The 21,338-nt window shown below is 47.3% G+C and overlaps 1 protein-coding gene and 1 pseudogene across 1 annotated transcript in view; one reads left to right on the forward strand and one right to left on the reverse strand.

The window, feature by feature from the left end:
* The window catches only part of LOC149367547 (uncharacterized), an 88,086-nt gene extending 78,072 nt beyond the window's left edge, over positions 1–10,014 (forward strand). Inside the window, exon 5 of the mRNA XM_089556134.1 lies at positions 411–10,014. Coding sequence (XP_089412260.1) covers positions 411–573 — 163 coding nt within the window. The 3' untranslated portion in view covers positions 574–10,014. The remainder of the gene's footprint in view (positions 1–410) is intronic.
* LOC149367550 (uncharacterized) lies at positions 2,815–20,201 on the reverse strand (annotated as a pseudogene).
* Between the last annotated feature and the right edge of the window lie 1,137 nt (positions 20,202–21,338).

Raw genomic sequence — 21,338 nt, forward strand, 5'->3', positions numbered from 1 at the left:
CTCCCCCATTTCCCTCCAGCAGCGTCCAAATTGGGTCTTTTTAATTGTGCTCGTGGCCTCCACGTTCTGCGTCCCTGTTCAGGCTCTCTAACTGTGGCCAGGCGGCAGCAGGGAACATTCCTCAATCATGTGCAAATGCGGAGGTGCTCTGTTGCCCTGGTTTTTGTGTCGGCCACGAGAGTCCGCGAGATCCAAGATGCTTCCTCGATCGCTCTGTGGTGCTGCAGTGTGTCGGCTTGCTGTGAAGGAAGGGGTTCCGTGTGTGGCAGTGGTGGGGCAGGCCTTTTTCGTTGCGCTGCTAAGTTGGTGACGGGTGGTGCATCTGGAGGCTAGCAGACACGACATTTATTGGGGTGTGACTTATGAGCGTACTCAATTGTTTCAGTGCTGTGTCTGCTGCCCATTTGCAGTGGCTCGCGACAGCCGGGGAGCAGCTGGTCAGTCCCTCTGGCTGCCACCAGGCGGCGACTGCAGCAGCTGGCCCTCCAGACAGAGTATCTCCACGAGAAGCTGCGAGCCCTCGCAGAGGCTCCCTCCGACGAACCAAGCTGTGTGTCAGGTCAAGGAAGCTGAGTGCGCCTCTGTGGCATCGTGTTGTTTCTTTCTACAGCATTGTGATGCACGCAAGACCTTTGAGAGCAGCCACTTGTGCTCACTACACGCATGACACCGAGACATGATTAGCATAGCACAACACATAGTTTCAAATAGCATTTTTTTTCTGGAAAACGACATTTTTGGACCACATGAGGAAAATACACATGCAAATGTATAGTGGGGTGACTCAAGGATAGGATACATCTCCCAGTAAAACAAAACAAAAAAACCCACAGCAACCTATTGGACTTCCAACTGGTTCCAGTTGGACCAGTGCAGTTTGCACTCCAAATGGAATATCCAGTTGGGTTTCCAATTGGTGAGCCCAATTGGTCTTCATACAAAGCAAGACAAGCGCTTGTCCTTGTCTTGTCTTGCTTTGTCCTCGTTTTTCTGCGCAATTTCTTCAGTGTGCATATCAACCAAACTAGCCCAACTTTCTGTTCTCCAATTGGTCTTACCAACAGATACAGAATTACTGTACTGCACGGTTCGCTGGCAACACAGGGTGAATTCGGTTTTGCGTTCGCTTCTAAAGAATATTGCCTACGACCTGTACCCACATCAGTAGCAGCCTAGACAACAACATTGCACCTTCCTGAGATTGTGCCAAAGACAGTCAATTGGTTTTCTTCTTTCTTTACCCGACTCTGATCAGGATCATCTTGAGAAGGTTCTCACAGATGCCGATGACCCGACAGAATAGAACTGGCAGGTATATTAAATATAATAAGTAAGCGCAAGGTAGCCGACGTAATGAAGCTTAACATGGGAATCGAGTATGCTCTAAACAGCGCTACCAACCCTGGGGATTTTTCCTTAGATCTAGGGAATTTGGACGTCGTTTAGGGGAAAAAGAATTTTTTGTATAATCTAGGGAAATTTCATTTGCTAGGAGAATAATTTTTTTCCCCCTCAAGTTGGGAAGACAGTACAAGCTTTTCCTTGCTTTTTCTCTACAACTGACACAGGCCCACACAACACCGCCGCACGCTCGAGTAAAGCCTGTTTCACGTGGAGGTGAAAACGCTTTGTTGCTGCAGCGCAGCAGCTGTTTAGACCCATTGGAGCGGCTCCAGCAGTCAGAGCGGCGACGTTCCAACAAGTTACAGATTTTTCGCAGCACTGCACTGCTCAATTTTCAGTCGCTTGCATACGGATGTAGTCGGTTGTGTATGGTCCCTGACGTGGCACCCGCTGCTGTGACCTGGCGTGCTTCGCTCGACACGCGTGCCCCTTCCTCACGCTGTGTTTGGAGCTGGCTGCATGACATTAAATTCCTATTTAGTAAGCATACCTGCATGTTTATTTTGATAACTAGGAAAGAACAACAGCACCATTTTTTTTGTAAAAGAGAGCCATGTTGAAAATCTTAGCGAGTCTAACTAGGGGAACAATTGCCAGTTCACCCACCACAGTGGCTCAGTGGTTATGGTGCTCGGCTGCTGACCCGAAAGACGAGGCTTCGATCCTGGCCTCGGTAGTCGAATTTCGATGGAGGCGAAATTCTAGAGGCCCGTGTACTGTGTGATGCCAGTGCACGTTAAAGAACCCCAGGTGGTCGAAATTTCCGGAGCCCTTCACTGTTTCATCCCTCATAGCCTGGGTCACTTTTGAACCCTCCAAAATCATAAACCATAATTTCCAGTTCCATCACTTCGAACAAATCACATGAGGCATACACTGCTTCATTGTTTTAACTGACTCAAACTGTTACGTCAGCCACCCTCGAGAGCAGTCGCAGCAAATGAACAAGCAAGCTTTCATATCGCAGTTTACTGCCCTGCTCAAGCGACCTCCAGGCATTCTGTACATGCTATCCTTCGGCTGAAGTGTAAACCGACGTAACATGAGGGAAAAAAATTCATTTAATTCCACATGCCGATGCATGTTTACTAATATCTTGCGTACAGTGAAAAAAAAAGACATATACGATATAGAGCCTTTAATTTGTAATTTTCAAAGAGCGCTATGGTTTATCTTGTAGCTTCATTTTAAAGTTCTTCATTTTACATCCTTCATTTCAGATTTACAGCTAATTTGCTTACCAACGTCTGGTAATAGGGTAGTTGCATGATAAAGCTTGCTACCGAACTATGCATAAATATACAATTTTATAATGTACAATTGAACACTATTTTTCGTATCTAGAGAAGTCTAGGGAATTTTTGGTTGCAAATGGGGAAAAAGTGGCTGTGGAGGTTGGCAGCACTGGCTCTAAAGAATGGAGGCAGCCTAGAAACAGTAAGGAGGAAACTAGACATGGGTGTGCGATAGGAGACAAAGAGGGCAATGCCACTAGCAATATGGTCAAGGTGATGTGGCTGAAGGGTTCTACACAAATCTCTACAGTGGTGAATGCAGTCAGAACATTGATGAGAGAGGCAGCAGTGGGACATCCCGCCACTAACGAAGGATAGATAGATAGGTAGGTACTTTTATTCAAGTTAATTCTCACGCAACATAAATCAGGCCTACCGAAGCCTCAAAGGGCCTGACTGGGAGCGCCTGGCAGACAGCGAACATTGGCGAAACAAAGGAAAATGGAGACGAGGCAATGAACTTGGCAAAAAAAAAAAGCTCAGCAACACAGAGAAACAAATAATAACTATTACAACATCGAGAGAAATGACAGTAATTTTAAATTAAGACAGTAACACATATGAAATATTTACGGGGCACGAAGCAACACGGAGACATACCGCAAAGTTTTTTTCAGGGTGTGTTTAGTTTTCATGTGGAGTGCACTGGGTGGCCAACTATTGAAGCAGGCAGGGACATAGTAATGACGTGTGCGCTTTCCGTACCGGGTTGAGGAGCGAAGAATGCAGTAGCGGTATTTTGGTCTTAAATCCCGAGCAGGAACATATTGAGTGGTGAACTGACTGCACCAGAAAAGTCTTAGCACAATAGTTTCTGTTAACACGGCGTTAAACTTGGAAGCTGTAGTCTTCTAAAAATATCTATGTCATTACCAATGGACAGGTCGTAGGCAATATTCTTTAGAAGCGAACGCAAAACCGAATTCACCCTGTGTTGCCAGCGAACCGTGCAGTGACCATCAACAGTAATTCTGTATCTGAGCACACTATGGGCTAGAGCATGTGCAACACATTTACGGACAGAAAAAAGGCATAAAATATCTAATATTATACAAGACACACGATGCAGCACAAAGTCTTTGGCAAACAAAAGAAAGGTGTGAGTTCCAAGAGAGATCACTCTCGAAGATCAGGCCAAGATATTTGACCGACTGTGCATATTTTACTGGTACACAGTTACAATGAAAACATGAGGAAGTATGGAAATAAACAGGGTGACTCAACTCGACTTGTTTTAATGGGTTATGAAAACACATAAGTCGCGTTTTAAAAGTATTAACGTCGATAAGATTAGACTTAAACCAGTCCATGGCTCTAATAGCTGCTGTCTGTAATGCTGTAACAGCATCAATGCATTTCCTTGCACGTGGCACAATGACAGTGTCGTCAGCATCCTTTGAAGAAGGATGGACAGCTGGGCGAGTTTGTAATAATTCATCATGGGGGTGTTGCGACCTGGGTAGCATGGCCGGAGACCGGTGATTGGACGAGGGGGATGGGAGACTGGGTTTAGAGGAAGGTAACGAAAAACTTAATGCACTCATTTACATTATTTACATAGAGCGACTGAGAATGGCTCTCAGTGGAAGGGGAACGTCTTCGTCAACCGTAGTCGACTGGAGCTAGCAGGCTTCTGTCGGCCACACTCACAGCCGAATTAAATAGTGTTTGAATTCTCCAGATCCCTGGCTGGGGAATAAAGTTCGAAGAGCACTGTCCAATCGGATGGACCGAAGTAGACGCTGGTGTTACCACCCACGGCAGGGGCGGTGCGGGCTGTTCCACTCTCTCGCAGCTGGGTCGATGGGAAGGGGTAGATGCTGACTAATCCCACACGGCTGGAAAGGAATCTCCCGCAGTCTACCGCAGGTGAATGAACTTGCTTCCCCGCCGGATGTCCAGAACACGAGTCGGGGACACAGCAGTCTTCAATTAACAGCCAGCGTGACTGGCGCCGCCACGTCGCCTTCGCTTCCGCTGTGGTTGCTCTGACAATACCTCCTGCACATCTCCTGCCTTCGCCGTTGTCGCCTCCGCTCAAGGAAGTCCGCTGCACTAATCCACTTAGGCTCGGAGGGGGGCATTCCAAGCACCCCACTGCACCACCGCCGCCGCGAGGTCGTCGGCCTTGTCGACTGTTCACGGTAGCTGCTTGATCGGGCCCACGTGGCCAGAAGTACGGTCACGACAGCTCGTCCGCCGCCAGGTAGAGGCCTCGAAAGGGGTTACAGCTCCTTGCTGTCCTCTGAAGAGGCCGCATCAGCCAGGCAGGTCCTCTGTTTCCTGGGTGATCCCAGGGTCGGTGTCTGCAGGCCAAGGGTCTCAGCTAGAGCATTAGTGGTCAAGTCTGCACAATGCCCCCACCCCGGCAAGGCAAGAGCACCACCTTCTCCCAAGTCGTGCCAGGCAAAACAAAGAACAAGGCCTTAAACTGTGTTGCTCGATTAACTCCCCCTTTGGCTCCCCCCATCAGGCGGTCTGGTTGGGTGAGCTGCGGACGTGGCCTATGCGGGCGATTAAAGGCCATCGCATTTTTCAATTTTGCATCAGGTTTTGTGCTGGAAGAAATTACAGCTGCCGTTGCGATCCACAGACCGACGGCCCCGATAGATCAGACGAGGAGACAGTAGAGCTCCACTACTGCTCACGTAATCTCAAGCGCTAATCTATACATAACACCCAAAACCCACACACTGCAACTATCCATTCCAAAACCTCCAATGCTGTCATAACAAAAAAACCTCTTTTACGCAGAGAATTAACAAGCGCATTTAAGCTACATCATTACGGCCAGAAAACACGGAAGTACAAAATCCTACACAGGCATAAAAGCTCAAACTTCGTTTGCGTCTTTCTACCGTACATGAATAAAAAGAAACAGTAAATACAAGAAAGAAGTATTCCTAGAATACCCCTACTTCAGCCGCGCTCGGCGTGGTCGGGCTGCCGTTCTACCAGCTACGGTTTCCAAAAAGCTGCGGGGCTGATTAGTTCCCGTCTCTTTGCGACTGGCATGCAAAGCCCGGGCATCGCTGAAAGAGCTTTACACGAGAAGCTTTCCCCTCTCGGTTCCCTGCACCCCCGTCTCTGTCTGACCCACGCGCGCTCTACGGCGCCCTTTTGTCTGGCGGCCGCGCGCTTCTTTCTTCAGCAGGCAGCAGGTGTCACATGTCTCATGACAACCCTTGCTGCGGTCCAACAATGGAGCAAGTGGCTTACGCCCTGTATGGGCCCGCTTAGTCGATCTTTTCTTCACGCGACTCCTGTGAGTTCTTGAGTGCCGCGGTGGCAACTCCGTGAAGTTACGCGTGGTCCTCATTTGTAAAAGCTCGACCTGCACTTTTTGCTTTGCGACTCCACACCATTCAGTTTTCGTTGTACGGCGCCGCCTTTTGAAAGGTGCCCCAGCGGATTTGTTGCGCGCGCCTTCTGTTATCGCGGTGCCGTCACGTGTTAAGGGGCTGGCCCTCGCCGCAGCGTCAAAAGCTGACCCAGTAATTCCCAGAGGCTCGTTGCGTGCGGAATCTTCCTTGTGTAGGGAAACTACCTGAGCGAACAAACGTAGCATTTAAACAGGACACAGAAAGATGAGGACAGGGCGAGGCTACAACTTACAACTGAACATGTCCTCATCTTTCTGTGTCCTGTTTAAACGCTACGTTTGTTCGTTCAGATTATGTATGACCAACTGGCCCCACAGTGTACTCTGTTAAACTACCTGAGCCCTGCTGTCAGTGCTAGGTAGCAACCTCTCTGAAAATTCCCACGCCTCAGCGATTTTGTCTGAGCTCGGTTCTTTACTGTCTGGCGTTCTGTCGCGGGCCGCTGCGACTCTGTCGTCATCTACCTTTAAAGAACCTTTCTCGGGTGTCTCACCAGCTGTATTCAGATGAGATTTTTCGCAGTCTACCTGACCCTGAGCTGCCTTTGCCTCGTCTCTCCCTTTCAAATCGGCATGACTCTGAGTGTTCGGTATTGCCCTGTGACCCATTTCTTTGTTGCCAGCGAGTTCAAACAAATCATCACTAGTGCCTTTGTTATGGGTTTCGTTGTAGCTCAAGCCCCTCTTCTTTAGCTCGTCTTCCGAGTGGTTTGAAAATAGGTAGGGCACTGCTCCGGTAAGGTTGCTGACACCGCCGCTTCGGTATGCAGCACCCGAAACGGGCCTTCAATGATGACGCGCGCGACCGGCAGACAGACACTGTCCTCCTGGGCCACCTGCCGGATCCACGCGCTTTCCGCAGTGAAATCTTTCGGTGAAACGAGCGAAGGGTGCATTACACCCATTGTGGCGGCGGAGTCGCGCAGGACGCGACACCGTCGCCCATTCACGGTCATTTCACGTATGTACGGCTCAAGTAGGCGCATATTTTCCTTGTCGAGAGTAGTGAGAGAAAAAACCAGCTTAGTCCTTCGACAGCCACTCGCGATATGCCCTGGCTCGTGACAGCGGAAACATACTGCCGGTCTCCTCGCCTCGAAGGCTTTAGCACGACGCTTCTCTTTTTTTTTCTTTGTCCGCGTCATTTCTACCGCCGGAATCTTTTTCGCGGTCCCCCTCATCTGCCGCTTTCTCTACCTTCGGCGGGACTGCTGTATTCTCGTTCCGCAGTGGGCGCCTCCCGAACTCCCTGTAGGGCTTTGTTACTGCCCGCAAGCTTTCCTTTCCTGTTTCGCGCCTCACCTGGAACTCTTCTGCGAGCTCGGCGGCGCACTCTAAGCTTTTCTTTCCGGGCCTGTCTTGCACCCAGAGCCGCGTTTCCTCATTTAAACAGTTGTAAAACTGTTCCAAACATATTTCTTCCATAACTTTGTCACGGTCCTCGTAAACCTCCACGGCCTTGAGCCATTCGATCAGATTTGCCCTAAGACCGTATGCAAAATCTAGGAATGACTCAGAGGGCCGCTTCCCCGTGGTTCTGAAACGCGACGGAAGGCGTCGGCTGACAGGCGGTACCTTTTTAGCAAAGTGGCATTCACTTTATCATAATCATCCGCCTCCACCTTTGTCAGCCAAGCAAGCACGTCAGCAGCCTCACATGGCAGAACCGTTAAAAGGTGCTGAGGCCAAGTTGTGCGAAGAAAGTTATGCCTTTCGCACGTGCGCTCAAAGTTCACAATGAACAGCCCGATATCCTCGCCCATTTTGAAAGGTGACATAAGGTCTTTAATTTTGGGCGGCTTTGATGACTGACTGCTCACCACCGAGGTCGTGCCTGCTTTTGATTGAGCTTCAGCTAGCTTCACCTCTAGTCGCTTCTTTTCTAGCTCCACCTCATCTTTCCTCTTTTGTTCCGCTAATTCCAATTCCTCTTTTCTTTTCCATTCCTCTAACTCCTCTTTTCTTTTTCGTTCCTCTAACTCTTCTTTCTTTTTTTGTTCCTTTAACCTCTTTTCTTTTTCCTTCCTCTAATTCCTCTCTTCTTTTGATTTCCTCCCAGTGCTCCTCTATCTCCTCATCCTCAAAACCGAGGTCTTCTATCGCACTGACAACCTGCAATTTCTTCATAGTTTTCCCACAATCAATCCCTGATTCCCCCGATAAGGAGATCAGGTCCATCTTATGCAGCTTTCGCCAGTCCATGACTGCCCTTAAGTGCTCGCTGATAATGTGATCGCTAGTCTCTCAAGGATGTTGGTGCAAAGCAAGGTTCACATCCGAACAGGCTACTGCAACCAACTTACACTACCAGGAAGAGCAGCACAAAAGCTAAGCCTGGCAATACTCAAGGAGAGAAGGCAGTACACTCACCAAAACCGGAGCACGGACACCACGCAGACGATCTCACCGCTGCCAACCAGTTGTTGCGAGCCGGGTAGCATGGCCGGAGACCGGTGATTGGACGAGGAGGATGGGGGACTGGGTTTAGAGGAAGGTAACGAAAAACTTTATACACTTATTTACATTATTTACATAGAGCGACTGAGAATGGCTCTCAGTGGAAGGGGAACGTCTTCGTCAACCATAGTCAACTGGAGCTAGCAGGCTTCTCTCGGCCACACTCACAGCTGAGTTAAATAGTGTTCGAATTCCCCAGATCCCTGGCTGGGGAATAAAGTTCGAAGAGCACTGTCCAATCGGATGGACCGAAGTAGACGCTGGTGTTACCACCCACGGCAGGGGCGGTGCGGGCTGTTCCACTCTCTCGCAGCTGGGTCGATGGGAAGGGGTAGATGCTGACTAATCCCACACGGCTGGAAAGGAATCTCCCGCAGTCTACCCGCAGGTGAATGAACTTGCTTCCCCGCCGGATGTCCAGAACACGAGTCGGGGACACAGCAGTCTTCAATTAAAGGGGCCCAGAAACACAGATGTATGGTGTGGGCAACAACAACAGCTGAAAATATTAACAAACTCACTGTCTTACAAAAACGTATTATACGCATTGCATGTAAAGTGCCGTATTTCTTCCACACTGAGAGCCTTTTCCACCGACACAACGTTATTCCAATGAAATCCATGTATAACTATAGGCTGTGCTATAAATATAAACTCGCCATAATGAAAAATGATGACTTCTTACTTACACTTGCTAGGTTAGAGCAAAGCAGAACTGTGTATGATACCCGCGCAGCAGAGCCTTGGAATGTTAAGAAATGCCGTACAAACTATGGCAAACAAATGTTGTAGCATACCTTACCGACACTTCTGAACCAGTTGTACTGCCACAAGAATCTTGATGTCTCCAATATTTCTCTGAAAGAATTGCCCCAAATATTCGTGTAGTTCTTTTTTTTCTTGCTATTACCATTTTGAGTGCACCTGTCAGTTCTGCTGTCCTTTATTTTCTCCTCCCTGTGTTTGCCTTTATAGTCTCTTTGACCTAATATAGTTCTTTTTTCTTTTACAAGCAGAATGTACTGCTTACTGAACGTACATGTGTCATTCTATGTACAGAACATACGAGTTTTTTCTTACTATTTGTTTGATGTCCTATTCCGCCGCCGTCAATGCTGCACTGTAAGAGGAAGCCAGGACCTCTCAAGCTGTCTATACAGCTTTTTCCCTGGCTGTCCTCGCAACACCTAGTTGCGGAAATAAACCTTCAAACCTTCAAACCTTCAATCTTAGTTAACTGTTTTGCCTGTTGATTGCATATAGTGAGTTATAATGGTGCTATTAGCGTCGGTAATACCGCGTACATTCCGTTTTTTAATATTTTAATGTCCTCCCAAAAACAACTTCATGGCTCTGATGGTGTCGCCACACAGCGGCGGGTTTTTAGCAGCGGATATGACATCACCTGGCGCGAGATTGATGACCGGACAAACAGTAAATATACTGCAAATTGTGTGAATAAATAGAGACGCATTTTGTCACCTGTCTGCGTTTTATATTAGATCAACAAAAACAATTTGTTTGTCTTAGATAAAAGCCCTGCAAAGCAAGCAAAATAAAAATACACCACCAGGGGCGCTCCGGCATGGAAACAACGATGCCAGTCTCACAGAGAGCAGGCAACCATGGAGTACAAACTTCCGCGACGTGCTCTGGCTGGCTGTTTTGATTGGTTGCGCCAGGTGCCGTCATTGGGAGAGCGAAATAAGAGTGGGAAGCCCCGCCAAAATTGAGTTCAGGGCAGCATTTTGCTTGCTTGTATTTTGAAATTTCTTCACTGAATAACTCCTGTTCCTGTGCATCGATTCCTGTAATTCTTTTTAAGTCAGCATCTGTGTGACATAAAGAATCCACCTGAAGTATAGCCGGTAAGTATAGCCGGTAGCAGTGTTTCGCAGCCCCTTTAACGGCCAGCGTGACTGGCGCCGCCATGTCGCCTCCGCTTCCGCTGTGGTTGCTCTGACAATACCTCCTGCGCATCTCCTGCCTTTGCCGCTGCTGCCACGGTCACCTCCGCTCAAGGAAGTCCGCTGCACTAATCCACTTAGGCTCGGAGGGGGGCATTCCAAGCACCCCACTGCACCACCGCCGTCGCGAGGTCGTCGGCCTTGTCGACTGTTCACGGTAGCTGCTTGATCGGGCCCACGTGGCCAGAAGTACGGTCACGACAGGGGGTACAGCGCAAAGAAGACGAAGAAAGAAGGCTGCACAGACGAGCGCTTTTGTCAGCATACTGGAACAAAGCAGGCACATTGTTAGCGAGATCATTAATGTATAGATTGAATAATAAAGGACTCAGTATAGAACCCTGCAGGACTCCAGAGGAAATTGCCGTGACATCGTTATGGAATCTTGAAATCGACACATATTGACGCCTATCTTGTAAAAATTTAGTAAGCAGTTGTAAAAACGAACCTCGAAATCAATCTGCAGAAAGTTAGTTAACCAAGAGAACGCGGCAGATGGTATCAAAAGCCCTGCTTACGTCCAGAAAAAGAGAGCATACGACTTGATTCTTATCTAAAGTTGAATATAGCAAGGCAGAGAATTCTGCAAGAAGAACCGTTGTTCCTTATCCTGGTATGAAGCTGTACTTACACAATGATAGAACACTGCGATTCAAAAAATTCGTCATGGTAAGTAGTAGATGCTTCTCAGAAATTTGGCAAATGCATGGCAGAATAGAGATAGGTCAGTAATTACTCATAATATTTCTGGAGCCACTCTTGTACAAAGGTATAACTTTAGCAGCTTTCATTGAAATAGGTATTATGCCACTGGAAATGTCACTGTTAAGGATAACTAGTAGAACAGCTTTAATCGCTTAAAAATTTCTGCACAATTCAGAAACCGTGAGACCGTCATGGCCAGGAGATTTGTTACGTTTAAGACTGAAAAGTATACACCTTAAAACAATTTCGCTTATATCAGGCATAGGACATCGGTAGGAGGGGTTCGAGATGCACCAGAGACCAGAGAAAAAAGTTTTGTTGAAGTCATTTGCAATGGTCTGTCCATTTTTGATGCAAATTTTAGATAAAGTGTGTACCACTGTAGATAGCAGCGCTCACTCCTTTCAGACTATTTACGAATGACCATGTTTTCTTGTTAAAATGGACACCTAAAGCGGTTGCGCTTGGCCAGACGGATCATGGCATTAACATGGTTTCGTTCACGTTTAAACTGCAGTCGTAGCTCAGAAGAGTTTGGGGCACGTCTTGATCGAGCGCAGAGCAGATTGCTTCCAGTATTGCGGTGACGTCCACTTATTGTCTAAATTTTGTTTTTAACTGTCACCGTGCGGGAAGATTTGGCTTTGTGTGAACGAAAAACTCGACGAAACTGTAATATAAGTCCCGCAGGGGACAGACTGAATAAAAGAATCCCAATCATTGTTTGCTATTATTTCATCGAGATGCCTATGATCAAGTACCTTTTGCTGGCTGTGTATAAATGCAGGGCGGCTGGAAACGAAATAGTGGTATGCAATCTTGACCTCAACCGCAGCAGACCGCACCGACAGGTTTTTAGAACGCACGTTGGTGTGGTCGATGCAAGACGCGACCAGCTGCCCAGACAAGTATTCCTCACGTGTAGGGCTGTGGACTGTAGTGCCCCACTTTGATAAAGTGTCCAGATAATCTGCGACCGTTGACACAGTGGGATGTAGAATATCGCTATTCATATCACCGATAATGCACACGTGTTCTTCGCGGGAGAATGGTGATATTGCAAAATCAAGCTCAGATAAAGAGACTCCCTAGTAGCACAAAATGTCGCCAGAACGTTATGACAATGTCGGCAATGTTTTATAATGTGCAACATACTCCAACGTTACAGCAACATGCCCATAAGTTGGTCAGGATGACACCTTCTGCTAATGCATTGCAGCCAAATGCTCAGAAATTCGTTAGGATAACATACCATCTGCCATCTTTGGAACAACATCGAAAAGCAACGTTGAGGCAATACAACCTGATGAACGTTATTATAATGCTTGAATCATAACAATAAAGCAACATTACAAATATATTTCAAGCACAGAGTTCCAGAAGTTTCCCGACTGTTGCTACAGTAAACATTTTTTTCAACTAGTAGTACTAATTGCAACTGAACCTCTTCTACTGCGCCTGCTATAAATTGCATGCACAGCTCGATTAATATGTCGCAAAGCTTTGTTTATTACCTATTCGCCACTGTCACCCTTGGCACACCATTCAGGAACGGCTATACAAGCTTGACTCTATGTTATCCGCGATAAGAGTATCTGTCCTCGCTTCGGCGAGCGCGGTTTCGGCCGCTTATCTGATTTTTTCAGCAGCGTCCGCTCCGGCGGACGCAGTTGTTGCTGCGACGCGCGTCTTTTCTTGCCTTTTTCTCTTTCCTCTGATCTCTTACCTCTCCTCTATCTGCACGTGGCAGCGGTGGTGGCTTGTCTAGAGCCAGTAGCAGGCCCGTGCAATTTCCTTTTCATCCTTCTCTCAGTCACAACAACAACAACAACATGTTATCCGCTCGGAGGTGAGTGTATGCATGAGTTACATATGTTGTACTGTATTGTGGAGCTCAAGTGCCGGTCGCTCTCGTTGGTCCTCGAAAAGCGTTATGATATGTTGTGAAGCTTACCAATTGGCAGGCCTGCATGCTTGTGCAGGGTTGCTAAAATTTTCAAGAATGTTACATATGATGTTATGAAACATTGTGGCAACGTTGCAGCAATGTTGTACATATGTGGACACAACATCGTGGGAAATGTAGCAGCAATGTTTTTAACATATGTTGTCTTGATATTGCCAAAGGAGGACACTAGCCACGTTAATGCAGCCTAATAGGTAACATTGCTGCAATGTTCCAGCAGCAATCTGTGCTACTAGGGCTCGACCGTTACAGCACGTAGGGCGGTAAATTGTGAGAAGAACCAGCGACAACCAAGGTGTACTTAGGCGGAGCACAACTACTTCTGCTTGAGTAAAAGGAATTCTAATTTCGGAAACGAACCAAGAATCTTTAACAAAATCTGCAATTCCTCCTCCTGTTGGTTGTAAATGAGTGTATGAATATAACTGGTAGCCTGGCAGTGAGAAATATAATACCACGTCTGACAAAGCATTCACTTCCGTGAGAGTAACAACGTCAGAACTTGAGTGAAAAGGGTGAGTTAGCGCACAAAAATGGCTCCAGTGTTTCCGCGTACGGCGAATATTAACTCGAGTAAACTGAAATGAATTGCCTGTGTGATACTGAAAGAACTTCCGGACTTCAGCAAAATCGGAACATTTCACGCGCCGCCGCGGTGGCTCAGCGGTTATGGTGCTCGGCTGCTGACCCGAAAGACGCGGGTTCGATCCCGGCCGCGGCGGCTGGAATTTCTTTGGAGGAGAAATTCTAGAGGCCCGTGTACTGTGCGATGTCAGTGCACGTTAAAGAACCCCAGGTGGTCGAAATTTCCGGAGCCCTCCACTACGGCGTCTCTCATAGCCTTGGTCGCTTTGGGACGTTAAACCCCATAAACCAAACCAAACATTTCACGAAACCTATGTCAGACATGGATGGATATATGTTCGTTTTTCAAATTCAAAAACTTGATGTGAATGAGAGATGCGCCTTTGGACTTTTTTGCAAAGACCTTCCCATTTTTGGTCCACACGAACTCAAAACCCTTTTCTTTGCTCCGAGACTGTCCTAGTCAGAACAACTTGCCATTAGACAGGTTATCGTTAAAGAACAGCAGAGGAGACTGATCCTCTTGCACGAAATCAGGAAGGCCCTTTCGAGGCCCGAGCCATTTCTGCTTAACAGAAATTGTCAGAAGCTTGCCCTAGGATCAGTGGGATGTGGTCGCCTGTGGATGGCAGCCGGTGGACTCCCGAGATATCTGCTGGTTGAAAATCGGTTGTGTGTAGCTTGCCTGAGTGTAGGTTTTCATCAGATTTGACTGGAAGGCCGTGAATCGGGAAGTTACATCTTCTGTGGTATTGTTCGAGATAATATATCCCGTCATTCATCTGTGTGTCACGAAAAAGTTTAGCGCACTCATGACGAACGACAAGGTACAAGACAACACAGGCGCTTACCTTGTCTACCTTGTCGTTCGTCGTGAGTGCGCTAAACGTTTTCGTGATGCATTACCACCTAGCTCAGACGTTGATCCTTCTTCAACGAAACATGATGTAAAGAAAGCCTTGGTAGCGATTTAAAGGGGGAAAGCAGCAGGTGATGATCAGGTATCAGCAGACCTCTTGAAGGACGGAGGAGAGATTGTGCTAGAAAAAACTAACCACCCGATATACGCAATGCCTTATGACCCCAAGAGTACCAGAAGCTTGGAAGAACGCTAACATTATCTTAATTCATAAGAAAGGAGACGTCAAGGACTTGAAGAATTACACACCGATCAGCTTACTGTCTCTTGTCTACAAGGTATTTGCTAAGGTAATCGGAAATAAAATTTACGAATTGGAAAAACAGCGCAATCAAAGACGAGACACAAGAGGAGGACAAAACACCAGCGCTGACTAACAACCAAATGGTTTATTGCTACAGGTGAGGCAGCATATAAATGAAAAGGCAGGAGTAAAAACACAAAATAAGCATAAGAGGAAGATACCGCGCAACCACACAACTTTACTAAAAAAGGCAGGTCACTGATAAAGATAGGCAAGTTCCTTAGGTAGTAGATTTATTGATGGGCTGCTGATACAGCTAGAGAAAAAACAGCGCTTGCAGACAAAGGACCAGAACAAGAAGGACACACAACTGCGCTGACTAACAACTTTTATTTCGGAAGGGGGCCGACCCGCGCCTTTTATACAAACTAGAGGGAATGATGCGCACGCGCACAGATCAGCAAAGTGGGAGCATGGAAAGAGCTAATACATAGACCAACTATTCTTATCGTCACTGATAACCAACAACGCAGCCAAAACAAGCGAGAGAAGAAAAAAAGAGATAGAAACAACGGGGGAAACAAAGGCAGAGAGCGTAAAGAAACAATTCCAAAAAGTTCTAAAAAGATCCCGAAGAAGCCAACAACCAACACGGCTAAACGAATGACGATGAAACGTGACAGAGATGAACAGACAAGCATAAAAAGTGCAGGAAAAGCCTGCGGAAGATGTAAAAAAGCGGCACAGCTAAAAGATGACGGAATTAAAAGCGTTAAAACAGATACAAGCAAAAACCTGAGAAGCCGATGAGAATAAAAACAAGCAGGAAAGGTGGTCACTAAAACATGAAATTGAACAGACAACAGATCTCTAAAAACAAGCAATGAATCGTAAAAAACGTGTGGGCGATAAAACCTAAGGTGAAATAACAGAGAAGTTTTTACAGAAAAGTTTAAGATGGAAAACATCGCGAAAAGTGGGCGCCAACAAAACATCACGGAATGAAACCAAAAGAATGCACTGAATCAAATCGAAGCTGAGAGGAATGAACACTCTTCGTCTAACAGCGCAACTGATGGTGTGCTAACACACTCATCTTTTAGCTTGCTAATAGTGGCTGCTTCAATGATTTATCGGGTCAGTTGATTTAAGTTTTTTGCCAGAATATCTGTTTCCTTGAAAGTGGGGGAGATGCGTCGGCAAGGACTGCAATCACGGCAGTGGATGGCCAAATTACCGGACCTTTTATCCTCAGCATTAGCTTTATGCTCTAATAACCGCTTGTTGATACATCGGCCTGTTTGGCCGATGTACTTCCTGCCGCAGGGTAAAGGGATCGAATAGACAACACCCGATGAGCATGCTACGAACGGATCCCGATGCTTAACTGTGCAGTCTGGAATTTTTTCCCCAGAGCCGTTGACCTTTCTGCAGAGTCTAGAAAGCCGGTGAGGAGCAGAGAAAATGACGTCTACCCCTGCCCTTTTTCCAATTCTTTTTAGATTGTGGGACAGTTGGTGGATGTAGGGTATTACAGCTACCTTTTTATTGCGACTCTGCCCTTCCCTTGAGGTTAGGTTCTTTCCTTGCCACGTTTTCAACATTTTCTGAGCAACTGAGGAGAGGAGTAAGGCCGGGTACCCAGAGCTGAGAAGCCTCTGCGCTTGGTTAAGGAAACTGCTCTCGAGACTGTGCTCACAGGACTTGAGTAATGCGTTATTGAAGGTGGCCTGGATTATGTTTCGTTTGACCAATTTCGAATGCGCTGACTCATACGGTAAAAGTGGCTTATTGGCCCTTGGTTCGAAGATCCAGCATACGTGATCGGGTGAGAAGTGCAGCTTAAGTTCAAGAAAGCGAAGACAGCTATTTTCCGGAACTTCATGCGTTAAAACGAGGGGATGAAAAGACTCTCTAAAAATGGCTAGTACCTTGGAAACTTCAGTCATGAAAGAATTGCCTGGACAGTCGAGAAAAATGAGATAATCATCGATCATATCTGAATATGTTTAGTACCGGTGAATTTGCAATCTTTCTGCTTACTTCTCTGTCACGCATGGCCAAGAATAGGTCGCTCAGGATAGGGGCGATGCACGACCCAATGCATATGCCCTGCTTCTGTATAAAAAGAGATCCATTCCACTCAGCATAAGTAGACCTGAGATATACGGACAATAATTCTAAAAAGCCACTAGCAGAAACGCCACATGCATTTTGAAAAGCCACAGCTCCGTGCTTGTCGATGCAATCATTTACACAATGGAGCAGATCGTCATGCGGAATGGAATAGTAGAGGTCTTTCACGTCAACGGAGAAACCTAGGTAGGCCCTGCTTCTATATTCTCGCAAGAAGTGAATGGTATCATTTGAGTTTTTTACTAGGAACGGGTCTTCTACTGCGAGAACGCTGAGATTGGCTTGAAGAAAGTTAGCAACCAATTTTTGCCAAGTGTCATTCTCTGAAACGATTACACGAAGCGGGCACTCAGGTTTAAGTCATTTTCTCTGCTCCTCACCGGCTTTCTAGACTCTGCAGAAAGGTCAACGGCTCTGGGGAAAAAATTCCAGACTGCACAGTTAAGCATCGGGATCCGTTCGTAGCATGCTCATCGGGTGTTGTCTATTCGATCCCTTTACCCTGCGGCAGGAAGTACATCGGCCAAACAGGCCGATGTATCAACAAGCGGTTATTAGAGCATAAAGCTAATGCTGAGGATAAAAGGTCCGGTAATTTGGCCATCCACTGCCGTGATTGCAGTCCTTGCCGACGCATCTCCCCCACTTTCAAGGAAACAGATATTCTGGCAAAAAACTTAAATCAACTGACCCGAGAAATCATTGAAGCAGCCACTATTAGCAAGCTAAAAGATGAGTGTGTTAGCACACCACCAGTTGCGCTGTTAGACAAAGAGTGTTCATTCCTCTCAGCTTCGATTTGATTCAGTGCATTCTTTTGGTTTCATTCCGTGATGTTTTGTTGGCGCCCACTTTTCGCGATGTTTTCCATCTTAAACTTTTCTGTAAAAACTTCTCTGTTATTTCACCTTAGGTTTTATCGCCCACACGTTTTTTACGATTCATTGCTTGTTTTTAGAGATCTGTTGTCTGTTCAATTTCATGTTTTAGTGACCACCTTTCCTGCTTGTTTTTATTCTCATCGGCTTCTCAGGTTTTTGCTTGTATCTGTTTTAACGCTTTTAATTCCGTCATCTTTTAGCTGTGCCGCTTTTTTACATCTTCCGCAGGCTTTTCCTGCACTTTTTATGCTTGTCTGTTCATCTCTGTCACGTTTCATCGTCATTCGTTTAGCCGTGTTGGTTGTTGGCTTCTTCGGGATCTTTTTAGAACTTTTTGGAATTGTTTCTTTACGCTCTCTGCCTTTGTTTCCCCCGTTGTTTCTATCTCTTTTTTTCTTCTCTCGCTTGTTTTGGCTGCGTTGTTGGTTATCAGTGACGATAAGAATAGTTGGTCTATGTATTGGCTCTTTCCATGCTCCCACTTTGCTGATCTGTGCGCATCATTCCCTCTAGTTTGTATAAAAGGCGCGGGTCGGCCCCCTTCCGAAATAAAAGTTGTTAGTCAGCGCAGTTGTGTGTCCTTCTTGTTCTGGTCCTTTGTCTGTTTTTTCTCAAGATGACCAACTCGCCCAGCAACACACCTTGCTGATACACCAAGCTTTTTGATATGGCAAGCCTCTTGTCTCTATATCTCAATTGTCTCTATTGTTGATGCATCGTCTCACCTATGTAGAAACTGCCAGTTTCTACATCCGTGAGAGGGGACGATGCATCAACCATAGACTGCATGAACATGCAAAAGATGTAGAGAACAAGTCTCGCAGAAACCATCTTGCTGTGGACTGTGTTGAGTGTGAAGATTAATTGCGAAGCGCATCTCAATCGGACCACTGTCATCGCCGTTATAAAGATGAGACCATGAGGCTCATTTCGGAGGCTTGCCATATCAAAAAGCTTGATAACACCTGTATCAGCAGCCCATCGATAAATCTACTACCTAAGGAACTTTCCTTTCACTTGCCTTTTTTCAGTATGTTGTGTGGTTGCGCGGTATCTTTCTCTCATGTTTATTTTGTGTTTTTACCGGTGCCTTTTCATTTATATGCTGCCTCACCTGTAGCAATAAACCATTTGGTTGTTAGTCAGCGCTGCTGTTTTGTCCTCCTCTTGTGTCTCGTCTTTGGTTGCGCTGTTTTTGCAATTCGTAAAACATGTACCAACCAGCCCGTATTTGCCCTCTTCTGGAAATAAAATCAGAGCAACCTTAGATTTAATTCAATGAAATGGACAGACTTTCGTTAAAGATGCTCTACAATAGACAATATTCGCATTATAAATGCGCAGAATATAACCAGCCCCTATATATAGTATTCATTGATTGCGGGAAAGCATTTGACCCAGTGGAAACCTCTGCAGCCATGCTGGACTTGCGGAACACGAATCTTATGTGAAAATACTGGAGGATATCTGTAACGATTGCACAGCTACGATTGTGCTCCATAAAGTCAGCAATAAAATTCCAATACGGAAAGGTGTGAGGCAGGAAGACACGATCTCGCCAATGCTATTCACCGCATGTTTACAGGAGGTACTCCGGGGCCTGAATTGGGAACAGTTGGGATAAGAGTTAATGGAGAATACCTGAGTAATCTGCGATTCGCTGATGACATTGCCTTGCCAAGTCACTCAGGACATTAACTGCAAAGCATGATCAATGAGTTAGGCAGAGCAGAACGGTAAGTCTTAAAATGAATATGCAGAAATTCAAAGTAATATTCAACAGTCTTGCAAGGGAACAGCAGTTCACAATTGGTAGCGAGGTGCTTGAAGTTTGAAGGGAATACCCCTAATTAGGGCAAGTAGTGGCCACTAATCCGGATTATGAGATGGAAATAAGTAGGAGAATAAGAAGAATAGGAATGGCAGGTTCTCTCAGATCATGGATGGCAGTTTACCAATATCCCTCAAGAGAAAAGTATACAGCAGCTGTGGCAGGACCGCTAGGGGGCCGGTGAGTGCGAACGCGCTATGCATAGGCTCCGTACAAACACGGCGATTTCTTCGAAGTACGAGCCCCGCAGTGCCCACCTCTTCACTACACCGTTCGTAAAGGTGAGCACTACGATAAGCTCTACTTTGGTGGCCGACGGTCCCTCCTACGTGGGCGCACGGGCCGCAAACCACCCCTAACCGACCAGCTGCCGCACTAGGCCTCGCGCCACCGTGCGTTCACCTACCACCTCACCCACAGCGAGAGCATGGAGGTCCAGGTGCTCGGGGAGACCATCAACCCCATGGACTACAATCCCAGGGACTGGACTCATATCCTGAACCTACCCACCCGCCAAAAAGATGCGCCGAAGATCCAGGACGAGGCGAACGCCAGCGCCGGCTCACGACCGACACATTCCAAACACCAAGCGTCCCAGCTGCGAGCGGCGCGTCTCGCGGCGCAAAGGTCGCAACGCCAGCCACCGTTACCTGGGGGCGATTACAAGATTGTCTTCCGCTCGAACGGAGGCCTTTATTTAACCGACCTTCAACCGCGCCAGCTTCGCCTCGCCCTGATAGCTGCGGCCAAGGACATCCAAGATCCAGACGCCACCCAGTTGCGCATTCACCCCATAAACAACACATGCACCATGAGCACCCCTCACCAAGCTGACGCGCTTCGCCTGGTCGCCATTCAACAGCTCAAAATTCGAAACCAACCCTACGCTGTCAGTGCCTACATCGCCCCCCCGGATGGTGCAGTAAGGGGAGTTATTACCAACGCCTACTGGGAGGAAACCCCGACACAGGTTCTAGAAGACCTCATCGTGGGCAACCCTACGGCCCCCATCATTGATGCACGCCGCATGGGACAGACCCGTTCAATCCTTATTACTTTCCGGGGGGGGGGGGGGGGGCCCGGTGCCCAGAACCATCTCCTACGGAGGCGGCCTCCACAACTGCACCCCCTACAGAGGACACCTCGACGCATGTACAAACTGCCGTCAACCTGGACACCGTTCGGACGTGTGCACCCTTCAGCGCACACACCAAGGTGTGGCGTCCCCCACCCACGAGAGGACACTCCGACATGCACCCCAGCCTGCATACTATGTGGAGGCGCCCACATGACCGGCACTAGAGGATGCAAAGGCAGGGGACGCCGCTCACCGCCCGCCTCACTGCAACAGCACATCTCCCGCACACCGGACCGAGACGCGGACCGCACCGACGTGCGTCGCTCCAGCAAGTCGCGTTCATCATCTCGTCGCCGCCAAGACCAGCAGGCTCGTCAACTTTCCTGGGCGGACAGAGTGGCCGGCAGAGTCAACAATGCCAACAAGCCCCCGGCCCCTCCGCCCACACAGGTGGATCCCCGTTCATTATTACAGCGCAAAGACGGCAC

This window comes from Amblyomma mixtum, chromosome 1 (genome assembly GCF_055824585.1).
Source record: "Amblyomma mixtum isolate Tamu chromosome 1, ASM5582458v1, whole genome shotgun sequence".
Classification (NCBI taxonomy): domain Eukaryota; kingdom Metazoa; phylum Arthropoda; class Arachnida; order Ixodida; family Ixodidae; genus Amblyomma; species Amblyomma mixtum.